The sequence below is a fragment of the Delphinus delphis genome, chromosome 8 (assembly GCF_949987515.2).
Source record: "Delphinus delphis chromosome 8, mDelDel1.2, whole genome shotgun sequence".
NCBI classification, from domain to species: Eukaryota; Metazoa; Chordata; class Mammalia; order Artiodactyla; family Delphinidae; genus Delphinus; species Delphinus delphis.
In genome coordinates this window covers 69625886-69645957 of record NC_082690.1, presented here as the reverse complement: position 1 = coordinate 69645957, position 20072 = coordinate 69625886, and the positions used below count along the sequence as shown (strand labels likewise).

Here is a 20072-nt window from a genome sequence, read left to right as displayed (position 1 = left end):
ATGAGGCAGCTGAAAAATATAATTCAGCTTAATTTTCAAAGGGACTGAAACTAAAAACAAAATTATGAGAAAACTTCAAGGAAGAGTCTAACACAAGTTACATGCCTGTTACTTTCACCTAGAGAGCTTTCCAAATCATTTTTCTACTCTTATTCTTTGCAAGACTGCTCATCTCTGTTTGCTTAATTTTTCCAAGTAAGGGTGCAACTTTGTCATGAGGGAGTAACAGAATTTTAAATCTCAGGCTAGGAATTTGGGCAGTATTCTATGGGTGTTGATAAATGTCCAAAAACTTAATGATTAGTAAAAACTGTATAATCAAAGTTTTGTTTACGGAAGATTTCTGGTGGAAGGGTAGAAGATCGATTGGGTAGTGAAGGATATTAGAAATGGAAGGATAATTCAATAGCCCACGTAAGGAATAATGAAAGCATGAAATAGTGTAGGCAAAGTGATAAAGGAAAAAAAGGAATAGAGAGGAAAAGAGGTTTAGAGATAGACTTGACAACTGTTATCTATAGAGTAAGGTAACAGGATGTATAGATAACACCAAGTTTTCTAGGTAAATCAATTTTGTAAGCAACCACAAAACTAGAGGACTGCAGCACTGTGCCAGGAAATGAGGACAGAATAATAGTAACAGAGGGAAAAGCAGCTGGAGGGATGAGAAATTTGGTTTCAGACATAGTTTCAGGGAGCAAGAGGTTCAATATTTAAATCATGCTGAAATCATAGGGTGATTTAAAAATCATAGTCAGAGAAGCTATGATCAGAATCCAGAGCTACATTCGTATCAAAACTAGGAAATGTGATCTCCATTCTGGAGTACTCTAATAAATTCAAAATGAATGCCTCATGATTACAGAGTTACAAGCCTATTTGTTTTGTGCTACTAAAGCGTAAATGTTCCCAAACCAAATGTCACCATACATTAATGATCTATAGCTACGATGTCTAATATGCCTGCCATTTATATCTATATGATAGTTGCATATGGCTCTTTGTATTTTAATTAATTAAAATCAAATCAAATTTAAATTAAGTTCCTTAGTCATACTAGACACATTTCAAGCTCTCAGTAGCCACACGTAGCTGGGGACTACCAAATTGCATGTACAGCTATAAAAAATTCCAGTCATCACAGAAATTTCTATTGGACGGCACTGATCTAGAGACTTGAATTTCAAAAGGAAGAGTGGTTGTAAATGCTTCATATATTCCCCTTTACCCTACGTTCAAAGTATACTTAGAAATTTATTACTGAGAAGCTCCAGCTTCTGCACACTAGAAAGATTACTTCTAGCCTCATCTCTTTAAAGTAGATGTTTCCTAATATGGCCAATTACTGTATTCTTCAAAGTTCTAAATCTTTTATGAGGCATATGATTTTGTTTTAATGAGTGTTAAGTAAATATATGGAATCTGCCTATACTTACCTTTAACTCTGAGATATGTTCGTATAAAGATTAGTTTTCCTTGGACCATGTTTCTATTTTATTATCAATTGTGTGAGGCAGGAGTATAAAAATAACCTTAACTCAGTGCATCAAACGTTTCTTTTATCTTAAATGCATTGCTGTTACATCAATGTGATGGAAAGATGAAAGAACAGAATCATTTTCATCATTCTTTCTTAAACTCAAATGTATTCTCAAGATATTTCCCAGGGTTAAGAAATACCTGTCATATTTTCAGTTCCTAACGTCATTTACTTCGTCATATCCTGCTTCCGTTAACAAAACAACAACAACGACAGCAACAAAAACCATTATCCTGTTTAGGCTCTGGGCTAGCTTTGGACCAAAGCTCATTTTCCTGTGATGTTCTCTTCATACTTGAATCCATTCCTATTTTATAAATCATTTCACTCAATTTTTCTTTCATAAAAATGGAGTTAATCTACTTGAATGTACTGTATAAGATTCAAATTAATAAACCACACAAGCATGTGGAAAATTACAATGATCTGATCATATTTCATATATAAAATGTTCATATAAAGTTTAACAGATAATAGCTCTGGTCCAACACTGCCACCTACTGTTTCAAATGTGTAACTACACAGGTCAAGTTAAAGTATCAACACAACACATGCTCAGTCCTAACAAAGTGGTTTAACAGGAAATTTACACTGGTTCCAATTTTATCAACATGGTTAGATAATTGACTAAATAGAAGCTTATAACTCACACAAGATATCAATATCTTTCCTGGCCTTTAAAAGGCAAAGTATTGAATCCTTTGTTATCAGAGTAAGTGGATATATATACATTCAGAAGATCTCAGCTCCTGCAATCTCCCAGCCTCACTCACTTGGTTGCAGTTACTGACACCTCTCCTTTGTAGGATTAGCACTGTTTAGTTCCAAGTAAATACTCAACAGAATATACAATATATTAGTAGTTTTAGTTCCCCAGCAGGAACAGGGCTTAAAAGTGTCCTGTTACCTTACATCTCACGTCTGAGGTAACATCTGCGGTGAACCTTGGGGATGCTCCTCCTTTCACAAGTCAGAAACTGTTGACCAACCTCTGAATACTACGCAGGGGCCTGCTGACTGCCCCTAATATGGCCACCTCTACCGTGGCTTTCCCAGTATTGCATCCTAAATTGATCCTTGTTTCCTTAAACTGCCTCCCTGATTCATGTTCTTAAGGCTCCGGCATGCTTTGTACCCAACTTACCTATTTGGGGGGAAAGGAGATTACCTTCTTTTTAAGAATCAGTTTCTCTATCAGGTCACGTTACAAACAAAGCCATCCTATACTAAAATACTTCCAGTGTTCCTTTATGCTTTTAGAACTATTTCAAACTTCATTCACAGAAAGAAAGTTGATGTATTAGATTCAGGTTTCTTGAAAAGGCTCTGGGGATTTTACCTTAAAACGCCAAATTCTTGGTGAGACCTTTTGCCATTATTGCGTTCCCACCTTGGAGAAGTCTGGTCAATAGGTGGCAGACCTGAGGTTCCCGAGCTCCTTCTCAGCTGTGGGGTTGATAAACTATTCCTACTGTTTAGCCCCTGTTGGATAATTTAACAATGATTAAAATCGTTATCCTTCAATATGCCGTAAAAGATGGTCCATGGAAATATCAATACAAAGTACAGTTGACCCTTGAACAACTCGGGGGTTAGGGGCACTGATCCTCTGTGTAGTCGAATAATCTGGGTGTCATAAATAACATACAAGTGGGCCTTCCCTATGCAGGCTTCCTCCATATCCGGATTCCGCATCTGCGGATCCAACCAACTGCAGATGGTGTAGAACTGTAGTATTTACTATTGAAAAAGATACGGGTCTGCGTGGACCCACACAGTTCAAACCCATGTCATTTAAGGATCAACCATACATTTTTAGCATGTATAGGAGAAACAAAATATTTTATTCTGAAGATCTGTTAATTTTACTCCAAACATAACATTCTATATTGTTCTTCTATTTATCTTCCTCCAACTAAAAAATGATTTCTGAACTCCCTATAGTTTAACCAAATTATTTTTCTTTTGTACATTTTATTCCTAGTTTTATGAGAAATATGCAACTGACAATTTTAAAAGTAGATATGAAAGATTTACCCTGAAAAAAGACTTCAGAGGGCAAGCTTAGGATCAGGAGTGATCCCTATTTCCTAATATATTTTCAGTACAATGCTAATGTACATAGATAGAGGTTAAACTGCAGAATTCTGAGCTACCTTTTGAATTAATGACTTAATTAAATTCAGAACACCTTTCACATTAAGAATATTTTACCCTAATTTTTGAAAATATTCTCGGTTAATCCAAATGTTAACCAGAATATTCCATTTTTGACCATTGTGAATAGGTGTTTTAGTGAAATTGACATTAAACAGTTTCTGCTTCTTATAAATTTCCCCTATCAGCAGACACAAAACCATCTCAAAGAGATAAATACCATTTATATTTAAGTTTTCCCAAGGATGTTGATTTTTTAAAGGTTCAATGTTAGTTATATTTACATTGAAAAAGTTGTTTATGTAACATCCTTTCTGACTATAATTTAGGTCCATACAATCTTTCTTAGTTCTTAATACACGTATAAGACATTTACATTAAATTATCTGTTCTAACTCCCTTTTCCTTACTAATTATTTTTTCATAAATGCTCTTGCTCTTTTCTGAAGTAACATCGGGCTTTTTATATTCTTTTCCAAAGCAGAGATAAATTAGATAAGAAATTCAAATAAGAAATTTTAAAGAACACAAAGAAAAGAAATAAGGGTTACTTCCTGGTTCTTATATGACTTATTCCTATCAGTAAATTCTAGTACTCAAAATAAGCCTTATTACCTAGAATGTTCAGGAAATGAGGAATTAGGCATCCTATTTAATTAATATTATTGTTTAAATGTTTCTAAAATGTACAGTACACTTTTCTACATAGTAAACGTAATAACAAACATAATACTGATATCAATGTGATTTTTTTTTTTTTTGGCCTCGTCATGCGGCTTGTGGGATCTCAGTTCCCCGACCAGGGATTGAACCCACAGCAGTAAAAGCCCAAAATCCTAACCACAAGGCCACCAGGGAATTCCCTCAGCGTGATTTTTATCACTAAGATTTTTAAGAATTATTATTTTTTAAAATTACTATTCTAAACATCAGATATCAATGGAAAATACAAAGGAAGAACAACATAGCAAATGAAAACTAACTCAAGAATATATTAGTTATTTTATTGATGAATTTATTGCTATCCCTTTTTGTTGCTTGTGATTAACCTTTCTCATAGGTAGAGTGCTAAAAAAAAAAATGCCATATAACTTAATTCCCATTGGGTTTTGTGTAATGCAGGTGCTACTCGATACACTTTAAAAATAAAAGCATCACATAACTACCTATGATCCAGATTTGTGAACAATAATTATCAAAAATTTGCCCTAATCGGGCTTGCTTAATTTTTCAACACTTCTATACAATAATGCTGAGAATTAACAGAATTAACTGATGATCAAAGTCTCTCCAAAAACTATATTTAACTTTTTCTAAGCTCTAGATCACTATTACAATGAACAAAATTAACTGGCTTGAATTTCATCTTCTCTCAGTTTCTTTAGCTAGTAGAATAAAGTAGTTAAAATAATCTCTAAAATATTTCTATTTTTAAAGTTTTATGATCTCTGCTACTGGTAAAGGTATTGATAGTCAAATAAAAGAATTAAAAGCAACCTGAACAGACATAATGTATACCTATTTAGAACAGTATTTATTATTTTCTAAAGGAAATCCTATTTTGAATCAGTGATATTTAAAGAAAAATTAATCCCATATCTACTGATGGAAAAGTCAATGCCTATTGGGCTATAGTAATCTCCAGTGGGTAGGCGGGAGGTAAGGAGACACAGTTCCAAAAAATGTGAAAATCAGTTTAAAATAATGCTGTGTAATTTCATAAAATGAATATTATAATGATCATTTTTCTTCGTTTAAAAACAATTTCTGGTTTCTAAAGAATAAAATAGAATAATGACACAATTTGAATACTAGTTTGCTGTACAGCCTGAAATTAAATTTGCCTGTTGTTCTCTACTTCTTAAAAACAATAACAATAATAAAAAAATAGTTGCTACCAATGAAGTTATAACTGCTAATTACAGCAATATTATTTAGAATAAAAACTGAATACTTGCTTAGAATTATTTGAGATTATGACTACCTCTGAAGTCCCAAGCAACTCAATGTACTGGAAAAGAAGCTGGCCCTTTAAAAAGAAATTCTATTTTATGCAAAATTTAAAGGAGCAGTTTTAATTCAAAAACATTATTAAACGTGATAAACAGGGCTGGCTGATTACTGTATTTTGACCTTGTGAAGTTTTCTATCTCCTTTGTCGGCTGGGTCCTCTATTTCAGAGCAGTGATAAAATCCAGGAAATGGTGTGAGAGGATTAATCTTTGGCCTACAGGAGCCAGAGAAAGCACCCATCAAGCTACTGATACTCCGGAGGGAAGAAATGACTTGCGGGGGAAGGGTTGGGTCAACCAGAAGATCTGACACCATATTACGAGCCTCATTTAGCACCGAAAGATCAACTCCACTTCCACCTCCAGAATTCTAGAAAAGAAAAAAAAAAAAAAAAAACCCATAAAATTATATGTGTTACACAGAAAATTTAACATTTAAGAAAAACTTAACTCTAACAATGACTAAGTACTTGAATCCTATTAAATATTAATTTTCATTTATTTGGACTTGGCATAAATGATATATCAAGTGGTACGATTCTAACTTTAAAATTTTTGATGTTGATATAACAGATATTGTGAACTTTAATTTTTTTTCTACATTTTTCATTAGTGTATCTCATATTTAACGGTATTCGTTAATGACTTCCTTATAACTAGTATGGAACCAGATTTGTGTTTCTTTCAGAATCTATAGTTTGGGCATTTTATTAATTTATTAATGATTCTCTTTCCTCTATGTCAAAATTTCTTTCAAACATATACAGCATTTCTTTTATTTACTCCTCACTTAAGAGGCAGTCTAGCATAGTGACAAGGCTTTGTTGCAAAGACATCTGAGTTGGAAATCTAGACTTTAGCCCTAACTGCATGACTTGGAGCAAGTTATTCAACATCTGAACTTTTCAGTTTCTTCACTGTAAAATGGGGATAACAACTACCTCATTAAGGGCTGATATGAGAATTAAATCTGATAAGTTATGTAAAGCACATAAAGCAATGCATGGTACATATATTTAAAATGCAATAAATAAAACTATTATTATCCATATTATAGAAAATGATGAGATAAAAAGGAGAAAAAATGGTGTCAGAGTTCAAAGGAGACAGTGATAACACTGAACTGAATAGTTAATATGGAAGGAATAACAGGACGCTGGACCCTTAAAAATGGATAGGAAATACATTTTTTAAAATTTAAAATTAATATTTCATTGATGAATATATATGATATGATTTTTACTTTTTGAAAATATATATTATGTTCAACTCAATTACCCACAGAAATAAGTACACTGATAATCAGAACAGTGAATTAAATGTTACTTTTGTTTGTTTTATTGTGCCTTGAATTTACATTTGGGTGTGTTCGTAAGTATTCAAAGTATTTATTGAGTTCACTGTTTATTAATTACCCTCAACACATTTTGAAATTGAGAAATGTTATGAAAGTTAGACCAACAATTAGCTTAGTAATGTCTTTGCTCTTTGTGGAATTCTTTTCTTTTCCCTTGTGAAGTATTATTTTGTATTAGCTTTTATCTTAAAACGTTCTCCGTTATTGGGCCATAGCCCAGCTATTTCTAGTCTTTATAAGCAAACACCTCTCTCTATATGTCACTGTAGATACTAAGCATACTTCTGACAGATAGCTTCCCCTAACTTGAACTACTGAACCAAAGTAAATGAACCAAACCAAAATCACTATAAAACTACCCTTGCATATGTTGGTCAAACCTATACCTCCACAAATTGTGTATAACAGTATCTGTTTTCCCTCACCCAAATAAGAAATCTGTTGTTATTTGAGTTGGTGTTCCCTTATATGCAGTGTGTCATTTCTCTCTGGCTGCTTTCAAAATATTTTCTTTGCTTTTAGTTTTCAAATGTTTAATTGACATACCTCAGAGTAGATTTGGGGCGGGGGGCACTGATCCTATTTGGGATTCACTCAGCTTCTTGAATTTGCAGAATGACATCTTTTGCAAAATTTGGGAAGTTTTCAGCCATTATTTCTTCAAATACTTTTTCAAACCTACTCTCTCTCCTTCTCAGACACTGATGATATGAACGTTGGATCTTTTGTTATTGTCCACCAGGTCCTGAAGGCTCCTTTTGTTTCCATTTATTTTCTCAATGTTGTTCAAATTGAGTAAATTCTACTGATCTATCCTCAAGCTCAACAGATTCTATGCTCTATCAATCATCACCACTGTACTGAGACCATTTTACAAGTTTTTTATTTCCTTTATTGCATTTTTCAGTTCTATAACTTCCCTTTTTTTTTGTTTTTGGTAACTTCTGTTTTTTTGCTAAGATTTTCTATTTTGTTTATTTGTTTCAAGAAAATTTGTAATTGCTTGTTAGGATGTTTTTATGATGGCCGCTTTAAAATTCTTTGTCAGACAATTCCAAATCCGATCATCTTGGTGTTAATCAGCGACTGTGTTTTCTCATTTAAGTTGTGATTCTCCTGGTTCTTGGTATGACAGGTGATTTTCAAAATTTTATCAACATTTTGGTAACTGTGCTAGAAGACTCTGGGTCCTATTTAAACCTTTTATAGTAGGAGGTGGTCTTCCTCTTTAGATTTAGCACCAAGTCCTAGTCTACTTTTTCAGGCTGTAATTCTAATGAAAATTTAATTCTCAGGGCATTCACAGTGGTATTTTCCGTCTGCTTGATTTTCTCCTGGTGCCACTAGGGTTTCCACTGGTCCCTGCTGGTGCTGCGGGTGAGAGTTGGTGAGGAGCTTCCTCAGGTTGGGCTATCTGATGCCTCTAGGTCGGGGAAGGGAGTCTCCAAGCCACAAGGACCGAGAGCACTTTCTGGGCTAGGCACCTGTGTTGTGGAGACCTGGCCACCCTCTGTCTCATTGGGGAAGGGGAGTCTCATGCCTAGTAGGGAATAACCATACTTCCCTGGCCACTTAACGTCAATGGAGTACCTGATCAATTCCCCCTTGGTGTTGTTGGCAAGACTCTCATTCAATTTTAAGGAAAGGAAGAGCCTACCTGCATCATGTTCTGTTGTTAGGCTGGGAGTCTGCATTACCCCAACATCTGCTGTCGGGTGACAGTTATAAAGACACCCTGTCACACTATGTTGTTCCTCTGTTACTGGGGTCCCTAATTTCTCCTCTTTGCATTTTTCAGAGTTCTCCTTTGTTCGCCTCTTGTGTTATTTCCAGAGTTTATACTGGTACTTAGCAGAGAGTATCAGGGAGAATTAAATCTGATGATACATGCAGAACACATAAAGCAATGTATAGAATATATAGGTAAAGGGCAATAAATATTATTATTATGGAAAGTGGTGAGATAAAATGGTACCAGAGTTCAAAGAATATATAGATAACTTTAATCTGAGTGATTAACAGACACATCATGGTAAGGGTGGCATTTGAGCTGAGCTGTTCATTTGGTAGGATTTTACTCAGAAAGATTAGGAGAAAAGAATTTTTTACAATAAAAACAAACAAAATTTATTTGGGGGAACTCATTCTTCAAGAAGGAGAGAGCATAAATAAAGGTACAAAAGTGGTGAAATAGTGATGTACAGGGAATGTAAAGTTTTTTAAGTATAGGCTATATATATATACTTTTTTTTTTTTTTTTTTAAAGAGCAGTGGAAGATAAGGTTGGAGAGGCATGTTGGAACCAATATTTGATAACATCAGATTCCAGGCTAAGGAATATGGACAATGGAGAGTCATGGATTTTGAGGTGGTCAAAGAGAAATAAAGCAAGAAAAGGAAAAAAGAAGTGATGGAAGGTATTAAAAAGAAGGCAGTACTTATGATGTTAAGACCTGACAACAGTGTGAGAAAAGAGCATTCCAGGCACACAGACTAGCGCCTGCAAAGATGCAGAGGCAGAAGCCTGCCTGGCTTGTTTGAGGAATAACAAGGCCAGTGTAGCAGCAGCTGAGTAAATGAAAGAGAAAGCAGAAGATGAGGTCAGAGAAGTAAAAGGGAGTAAAGGAAGGGACCATATTGTGCAGGGTCTTTTAAGTCCATGATTAGGACTTCAGCTTTTATTTTTGGTGAGATAGGAGCATAGTGAGCAAGAGACTGACATCTGACTTACGTCAGATAGAATGGAATATTCAAATTATTTGCTATAACTTTAAAAGTTTAACTTAAATTCTTATTTCCCATTTGGCTTATATTTGGCAAACTCTTGTTTTTGTACACAGAGCCAAGAATACTACATTTTAACAGTTACTGTGGGAGTGGAGGAGGGGGAGGAGAAGGTGGCTGTGTGTCCCTCAAATGCTAAAACATTTGTTATATGGCCCTTTATAGGAAAAAATGTGCTAACTCGTATCTTATACTATAATTTCAGAGATGCTTAGTATTTATTATTATTGAAATTAATATAATATCAGCTTATATTTTTCTGTGCTACTATGTACCAGGCACATATTATTATTTTAATCAGCCCTCTGAGGAAACTGGTATTACTCCCAATTTATAGATGAAGAAATAGGTTCAAAGTGTCTTAAAAGGCTTGCCTAATTTTTTAGCTGGGAGGGATTAGTTTGTATCAGACCAACTCTTCTGCCTAGAACAATAGGTCTAGAAAAGCCAAAATAAAATAGAAATAGCATCCATTTCAGGGCATCAGAACACAGTCAAGCAGCCAGGGCTTGAAAACACAAGAACCTAGAGTTAAGAGAAAAGATTAAAATGAACCCAATATTCTGTGCTACTTTTTCCTTTCACAGAATTTGCTACTGATTCATAGCTGACATGGGGCAGAGAAGATGAGAAGCAGAGCAGTTAAGAGGCTAGGAAACAGCTCTATGCTGGGAGACCAAAACTGGAATTTAGGGTTATAAAGACAGGGAGAGCTTTAAATGCCAAGCAAGATCCCAGAGAGAAGGGAAGAACAAAGATGCAAGCTTGAATTCAGAGCTGCTTTTCCCCTGAAGATATTTGCCAATCTGTAAACAGTGGCCAAGAGATGGAGAAACAAAGCAGAAATCCTCAAAAACATTTCTATTTTGAAAGTAAAATATCGTTTTCAGCAGCCTCAATGCTGGAGAAAACCAAACAAAAGGAGTTCCGAGAAAAACACCACTAACCAAACTGTTATAAGAAGAGACAGAAAACCTGAATAGTCCTAAAACTATTAAAGAAACTTAATAATGTAAAACTTGCCCATAAGAAAAGCTCCAAACTGAGATAGCATCACCAGAGTATTCTTCCAAAGGAAGAAATGAAACCCATCTTACCAGACTCCTCTAGATAATAGAAAAAAAGGTAATTTCCCACCTTATTTTATGAGGCCAGTATAACCTTTATACCAAAAACATGCCAAAAACATGATGAAAAACAAGAATAATAGGCCAATTCTCTCACGTAGACATAGATTCAAAATATTAATAAATAAAATCCAGTACATATATGTGTGTGTGTGTGTGTGTGTGTGTGTGTGTGTGTGTGTGTGTGTATACTTTTTCTTTGGCTGAGTTGGGTCTTCGTTGCTGTACACAGGCACAAAAATAAAACAATATAATTTACCACATCAATAGAATAAATGGGGGAAAATCCAGGGATCATCTCAATAGGTGCAGAAAAAGCATCTGATAAAACTCTACACCCATTTATGACTTAAAAGAAAAAAGTTTTTAGTAAAATGGGATTAGAATAGAACTTTCTTAATCTGATAAAGGGTATCTACAGAAAACATTAGTGGTGAACACACTGAATATTTTCTCCCTGAGTTCATGAACAGGACAAGGCTGCCTACTAGTAACAATTCTATTCAACACTGCATTAAAGATCCTAAACCATACAGTTATGCAAGAAAAATGGCAAAGGATTGGAAATAAATTAATAAACCTGTCCTTATTCACTGATGACGTTATTATATCCCTAAAGACTCTAAAAGAATCCTCAGGGCTTCCCTGGTGGTGCAGTGGTTGAGAGTCCGCCTGCCGATGCAGGGGACACGGGTTCATACCCCGGTCCGGGAAAATCCCACATGCCGCAGAGCGGCTGGGCCCGTGAGCCATGGCCGCTGCGCCTGCGCGTCCGGAGCCTGTGGTCTGCAACAGGAGAGGCCACAACAGTGAGAGGCCCGCGTACCGCAAAAAAAAAAAAAAAAAAAGAATCCTCAGACAAGATATTAGAATTAATAAGTAAATTTAGCAAGGACACTGGATACAAGAGTCAATATATAAAAATCAACTGAACTTCTATGAGGCAGCACAAACTATTAAAAACATGGAACTTCTAAAAATTGATACATTTTACAATATGTTTTGCAATTTAAAAAATTAAATATCTAAGAATAAATCTAACAAAATATGCATGACCCCTACACTAAAAACATTATTAAGATAAAGATGATACAGATCAGTGAAGGAATATACCATTTTCATGGATTGAAAGCCTCAGTATTATGAGATGTAAATTATCCTCATACTGATTTATAGAGTCAATATAGTCTCAATCAAAATCCTAGCAGTATTTTTTGTGTGTGTGGAAATTTTCAAGTTTATTAAAGAATAGTCAAGATAACTTTGAAGAACAACAATGCTGGAGAACTTACTATCAGATGTCAAGACTTATTATAAAGTTACAGTAATTAAAGTAATGAGTGTGGTATCAGTGTTTCAGGAGAGACAAATTGACAAACAGACCAGAAGAGAAAGTCCTGAAACAAATCTACATATGGTCACTTGCTATATGACAAAGGTTATAATACAGTGCAAAGAAGAAAGAATGTGTATTTTGTTCAACAACTGGAACTGGGTCAATTGGATAACCATATGGGAAAAAAATGTCTTGATCTATAAATCACACCATACAGAAAAATCAATTCTAGATGCATTACAGATCTAAAGATGAGAAGTAAAACAATAAAACTGCTAGGAGGTAACAGAAGAGGGTAGACACAACCCAGAGGATAGACACAACCCAGGAGGTAGACAAAGTGTTCTTAAATAGGACACACACAAAAAAATCACTAGACAAAAAGGAAATGGTTGATAAGTTGGCATAAAAGGAAGTGATTGATGGAGTACTTTTAATAAGACACCATGATAAACCACAGACAGGGAGAAGGTTTTTTTTTATGAATATATATATTCATGTCCAAAATACATAAAGAACTCCTACTGATCACTAAGTAAAAAGTAGATAATCAGTGGAAAACATGGGGAAAAGATCTTTACCAGAGGATATCTGAGTAGCAAATGAACATAAAAAGATTCTCAGCTTGATGAGCCATCAATGAAATACAAATACTAAAACCACAATGGATATCCTTCAACAGCTACCAGAATGATTTAAAACAGACACTACCAAGTGTTGGCAAGGATGTAGAGCAACTGAAACATCCATATACTGCTGATGGTTGGGTAAAAGTGATACAGCCTCTTTGGAAAATTATCTGGTGCCTCCTACTAAAACTGAACATACACATGTATACCCTATGACCCAGCAATGCACTCTAATGTATATATCCAACAAAAGACATCAAGAATGTTTCAGCAGCATAACTTGCAATAGACAAAAAACTGAAAAATAAAACAAATGTCAATCTGCTATAGAATGGATGAATTAACTGTATATTCATTCAATGAAACACTAAATAGAATGAGAATGGATGAATTACTACTATGTATAATAACATGAATTAATCTCACAGATAAATTTTGAAAGAAGCAAGACAGAAAATACATATGAGTGATTCCATTTATATACAATTCAGAAAAAGACAAGAAAAACTAAGTTGTGATGACAGAAATCAGGTTTGAAAGGATGCTTGGGAGAAGTTGATGACTAGGTGGGGAGCACAGGGGGCTTTTGGTGTACTGAATTCTTCATCTGAAAAATGGTCACATGTATATATTCACTCTGAGAAAATTCATCAAGTTATACAGTTATGACCTGTGCACCTTTATATATGAGCGTTACACTTCAATTTTTTTTTTTTTTTTTTTTTTTGGCCATTCAGTGCAGCTTGCGGGATCTTAGTTCCCTGGCCAGGGATCAAACCCAGGCCCATCGCAGTGAAAGTGCCGAGTCCTAACCACTGGACCACCAGGGAATTCCCTATACTTTGATTTTTAAAAAAGGATTATTAGGGAGAGAAAGAGGGGTAGGAGAAGAGAGAAATAAAAGTCTGTGTGTCCACAAGCCCATGCTCTCAACCATTACTGCTTACTTATCTTTAGATTTTACCAGTAATTTAGGTAGATACTCTTTTAATTGGAAACTGAGGATCTTGGTGAATATGACTGATGAAAAAGGCCACTATTTAGGTCAAGAAACCCCAGCCCCTTTTAGGTCAGATGTGGCCTTCCTCACATCATCTGACTGTAACAGTTACACCAGAGAATAGTTTTTTCTTAATGGGCTGTTGTGGCTATTCCATTTAAAGTTTAAAAATAAGAATCAACCGTTCAAAGGGGTGTTCATTTTGCAAAATTTTATGTTGGGACAATAGAAGTAATATGTCTGTAAATACAAATGACAAAGATTTGATTTTTATTAATGTTTATCTATTAGTGTGAAAAACATCAGGTTTCAAAAGCATATGAAACATAATATTACAATCTTTGTAGACTAGAATTATATAAACCATACGTTTCAATACAATGGAAAACTAGGAAAAGATCTATAAAGATATATATCAAAAGTTAACAAAGTTAACAGTTATTCCTTGATGTTTGAATGATTTTCCTTTTTTCTCCTATACTTCTATTTTTAATTCTACTGATAACAACATAAAGTTATCAAAAAATCTTTAAAAAGTACATTTTGTATTATTCCATATATATAAAGTTCATAAATAAAGAAAACTAATTGCTAGAAGTCTGGATAGGGATTTTCTTTGGAAACATAGGTAATGACTAGAATGGCACACAAGTGAGGCTTGTGGGATGCTGGTAATGTTCTATTTCTTGTTATGGGTACTAGTTATATGGAATGTTTAATTTTTGAAAATTCCTTGAGCTGTGCAATTTTCTGTACATTTATCAGTAACTCTAGGTGGAGTGAACTGGGGGAAAAGAGCCTCATATTTAATATAGATGAGCCCAGATTATATTAGCAACATTTTAAAAATAACTATTTATATGTTTGGTTTCTTACTTTCTTTTCCCTTACAATTAAAATACATTTTTAAAAAACTACCTAAATGAAGTTCTGGTTATTTTAGTTCAGCTAAAGAAAAATCTTACGGCATATAAATTAAAGTTGCATTCAGAAGATTTCTATGTCAAAAATTTGATTACAGATATTAATTATTAGTGATATCACTTATATTTACCTGATAGTGAGGTTTATACCACTGCTTTAAGTCCCAATCCCAAAGAATCATCTGGGGGAAAAAAAAAAAAAAGAGTTCACTTAGTTACAAATCATAAATAAATAAATATATGTAAAGACAAAATGGAGCATCTTCAATTACAGATACCTAAAATACCTTAAAGTTTGGGAGAGGAATTGGGAAGATTAGAATAAAAAATATCTCTAGGTGGAATATTTTATTAATTACACAATCTGTGATTGAGAAATCAAAAGAGTCAGGATAAAGTCACTAAACTAATCTATATTCAAAATATAGATTCAAAATATCTATTACCACAGAACTGAAAATATCAATCCAGAAGCACATCCATTCACTAAAAATACAAGAAAAATGACAAATCACCGTTCTTCCCCCTCCCTACCCTCTCCAAAGGCTCATAATTTGTCATTTTAAACCAGTGACAGTAGGTGGTGCTATTTCCTTACCAATAAGGCACTTCTGTCAAAAGCACTAAAAAGCTTGCCCTTGGTTTAGATTAAGCATAAAGGAATGGATTTATAAAAAGCTACACACAACCCTTTTGATTCACAGATAATTAGTTTTCCTGTTTTTCTCCTTTATAGATTCTCAATGGTAACTTCTTAGTACCAGACTAGTTTTTTCCTGCCCTTCTCTTCCTAGCAGGCCGTGTGGTTACTTCTCCATCTCATAGTCACTGCTCTAGAAGATAAAATTAGCTTAAATTTGGCAAGCTGTAACTGCTACCTACCATTAATCCTAAATTTCTTTTAAGTTTTACTTAAGTAATAAATAGGTCTCCTCCTTTTGCCTAAATAATTGATTATAATTGTGATTTTCTACATGGCTTTGAACCCTAGTATCGAACATAAGCCTAGTTAATTTGTAACACAATCACAATTTCTATGTACTGAAATATTTGTGTTGTTTCTTGTCCTTGGTCGTAAGGATTCTGATTGCAAAAGATCATAAAATGTTATCTACTCTTTCATTGGTCGGATATTTAAATAAGGAGTTGGCAGATTTTTTTTCTGTAAAGGTACAAATAGTAAATATTTTAGGCTCTGCAAGCCACATAAGGTCTTCCATGGCATATTCTTTGGTTTTTGTTTTTGTTTTACAACCCTTTAACATGCAAAACAAAACAAAACAAAAAAACATTCTTAGCTCAGTGGCCATACAAAAACATGTTCCTGGCAGGATTTGGTCAGTGGGCTATAGCTTGCTGACCCCTTTTAAAAATTGTCAATTGTCATTATCACCATCCTTGCAGAAGGTCATCTCTTGCCAGTAAAGAGAAACCTTTCTCTTCCCAAAGAAAATCCAGACCACTTACAAAATTCATGGACCAGTACCTGCAAAATGGCTATGGTACAGCTACATGCAAAGTACATAATATATATTAGTAGACTCATCAAATTTACGCAGTATTTTATATGGCCCTAAGTGTGGTCCTCATATAATTATTTCAGGTTTTGATTTAACCAGCATAAACTCTAGATTCTAGAGACATTAATCAATGCAGTTTAAGACATTAATAACTTCCTAAGAACATTCACATTAAGATTAAAATAACCTAAAATCCCTAAATTTCTTTTATACTTGATATACACGCTCCATTTTCTGCATGCTATTCTTACACAACTGGCTTTTTAGTCCCAACTGCAGTACTTTACTTCAGTCCTGATTTCAGCCTGTCCAAGTTTCTTTGGAGAGTGGAATGTCGACTAGCCTATTCACCATTCTTCCCATCATCATGACATCTGTAAATCTGATGTTTTCTTAAGTTCACTTTAAAAAGTACAGAATAAACAGGAGTGAAAACAGAACCTCAGAATGGATCACTAAAGATTACGTATGAGATTTGCGTCTGAGTCTGCATACTTGCCTAACATACTATCATCCAATCCATACCTCCACATTTCTTCTACAAATGATACCATCGAACGGTGACACACCTACACCTCATTTCTCCTAATCATTAGTCTGAGTAGAATTTGATTTCTTGCTAACTCCAGCGTACTTTCATTAGGAGGGTTTCTTAACACTGAGTCTTCCTTGCCTCCCACTTGCTATTCTGGCTTTGAATAAACTCTTAAGCAGTAGATCAACCTTATTTATAGTCACTTTCTCTGCGATCAAAAATACATTTGCCAAAAGGCAGCAGGTCTTAGTCTGAAATCCCCTGCATATTAGGAACTGAAAAGAGATACAGTGAAAGCCACAAATCGCTGGTAGACTGCCTTCTGTATAAATTGGACAACTAGAATATTAGCGATTTTGAGAAAACAAAATTTTCTGCATAAGTAATAGAAGATGTATAATCCAGGAATCATACAGCTGCAGCTAGGTACATCTTACAGCAGTGTTATTCAAGGTGTGGTCCACAATAAGAAAGTACAGAAATGTAGAGTAAATGTTTAGAAATTTTTATATCAATTTGATATTGTTGAGTTGATTTTAGTATATTTTACAAAAGCAGATTGGGGCAAAACCCCAAAGCTTGATCCTTTTCTATATAGTTTGATGCCAGGAGACAAGAACATGGATGCATAGAGCTGCACTGTTTGGGGCAGCAAGAAAACTAAAAACGACCCAAATGTCCATCAATAACAGAATGGGGAAATTTTGGTACATTCATGCAGTGGAATACAATAGTGAAAATGAATGAAGGATAGCTACAACCTATATGAATGAATCTTAAAAACATAATGTTGAATGAGAAAAGTCACAAGAGAATACATACAGTATAATTACATGCAATATAAAATAAAATATTCATTGAAATATACTTTTTAGAAATATAAACATACAGGAAACTATGAAGAAATTCTGGATGGTTATCTCTAGGGGAGAAGAAAACTGGATCTGGGAGTGCCATACAGGGAACTTCAAAGTTACTGGTAATGTTCAAAGATAATGGTGGGTCGATAGTGTTTTTTGTCCTTAGTGTCTAAACTGGTAAAGAAGTAGAGGCAGTGACTAGAGTAAACTCTTGAGGAATTGTGCTATACATGGCAAGAATGAAATGGAGCAATAGCCAGAAAAGAATGTGGGAATAATACTTTTGTTGTTAAAATGGTAGGTTCTAGAGCTTGTTTCTACTTGATAGGAATGATCCCGGACAGTAGAACTAATGATAAAGGGTAGATAGAGTGCACGATTTCCGAAGGAGCAAAATCCTTAATGAAAATATTGCTCAATACCTCTATAATATTAGCACACAGATAAAATTTTAAACTAAGAAACAGTAATAGAGTATTAGCCATTATTAATCAAATCTGTGAATCACTAGTTCCTCAGCAGTCTGGAATATTTGGGGCGGGGGGGAGAACCAATTTAGTTTACATATATTTCAACATTGTGAACTGCAAGATTAATTCTGATTTCCACAGAAATATCATCTTAACAATTATATTTTGTTTTTATCTTTTATTTTTTAAAAAACTTTTGGCCAAGCAGCTTGTTGCATCTTAGTTCCCTGACCAGGGATCGAACCCATGCTCCCTGCACTGGAAGCGCAGAGTCCTAACCACCGGACCACCAGGGAATTCCCAACCATACATATTGAAAACCAAGGCAGGTGCCCTAAGGCCTGCATTATTCTGCATGACTACAAATCATTCTAGGTAAAGTATTTTCGTGTCATTTGAATATTATTGTTTATATCTATTGAATTTGCATTTTTTGCATTGTTACATTATGTCTCCAGTCCAAAAAATAAATAGCTCAAAATTGGTTTCCTAAGGCTTAAGGTACTAATAAAAATAGTAACAAAACTCAGAATGAATGCTAAGCCTGAATCAAGAGCAAGACTCTAATGCAATCTGACTACAAATCTGTGGGTGTGATGATACCACACAAACCCATAAAAAAAAATTACTAAGTCATACAACAGTGACCATCTAAAAACTGGACTTTTTTTTAGACTCGCAATTCATTCACCTTATATTCTTCTGAATGTTGTCCACTTTGAAACTTTTATGACACTCAAACAAAATGTGAAGACTTTTTAGTAAACCAGTAGAACTTTTCTAGAACAATCACATTATGCTTTCTTATATGAAACTGAAGATTTTTGTTCCTAAAACAGAAGTGACATAAACTAGAGGCACCATTCAGATTCTGTGCTCCTCATAGGAAAAGCGTATTAAAAAAGATAAACTGTTGCTGAGAGACTTGTAAAACTAGCCACACAGATGATAAACATTATGCTGGAAGAGAGAACGGACCAAAAAATTTCCAAAATGTATTTACTATGTGACACCTTGGGACATCACAGAACTGAAAAGGCATATAAGGTAAAAGAGTAATTACTGTCATATTTGTACACAGCAAATACTTTACTTTACTGGTAGGTAAATGCACTCATGTGATGAATCCAAATCAGCTCTTGGTTTATGTGCGATACACACAGCAAAAGATGGCAGCCAACTTTTTTATGTGTTTATCATTGAAAAACCCATACTACGAAATATGATTTTTTTTCCTATTTAATGATTATTTTGTAAACTATGATAGAGACTTGAAAACATGTGCTGGAATCAGTTCTGAGAGAATCTGTACAGCAAGGAAGAGCCTCGCTAAACAATTAGAATATCCCTTAACTGCAGATCTACCACTGCTTTATTCACAGAAAACAGCTGGTAGTTGAAACACACATGCTGGGCACAGTTCAGTGTTAAAGGAATAGCATTAAGTGTAAATGCACTCCATTTTTGGCCACAGAAAGTACATCTTTTCAGTGTGCTGTGGGAAAATGGAGTGCAAAGAAAAACTATAAATAGCAAATAGAAGTAGTCAATAAAATGCAAAGAACTTCTATTTCTCAAGTTTTAAAGCGTGACAATGACCATTAACTTAGCAACTGACACAGCCTCAAAAGTAATCTTCAGTGACAAATCTCTTTATGATTTGAGGGTCCATGTTGAATTTGAGTATTCAGAAACAACAACCAAAACAACTACTTGCTACTTTCCACTGTAAATTATAATTTTGCTTGAATTTTTCTAATTTAAGAGAAATAGAGAAAAGAAAAGAATCTGGTTGGATATATGTGCTGAATCTACAACACAC

At 34.4% G+C, this 20072-nt stretch overlaps 1 protein-coding gene across 1 annotated transcript in view; it reads right to left on the bottom strand.

Moving 5' to 3' along the window:
* The window catches only part of PDE3B (phosphodiesterase 3B), a 183510-nt gene that overhangs the window by 61283 nt on the left and 102155 nt on the right, over nucleotides 1–20072 (bottom strand). Inside the window, exons 2-4 of the mRNA XM_060018547.1 lie at nucleotides 14997–15047; nucleotides 5831–6079; nucleotides 2880–3022 (exon numbers count right to left, since the gene is read on the bottom strand). Coding sequence (XP_059874530.1) covers nucleotides 2880–3022; nucleotides 5831–6079; nucleotides 14997–15047 — 443 coding nt within the window. The remainder of the gene's footprint in view (nucleotides 1–2879; nucleotides 3023–5830; nucleotides 6080–14996; nucleotides 15048–20072) is intronic.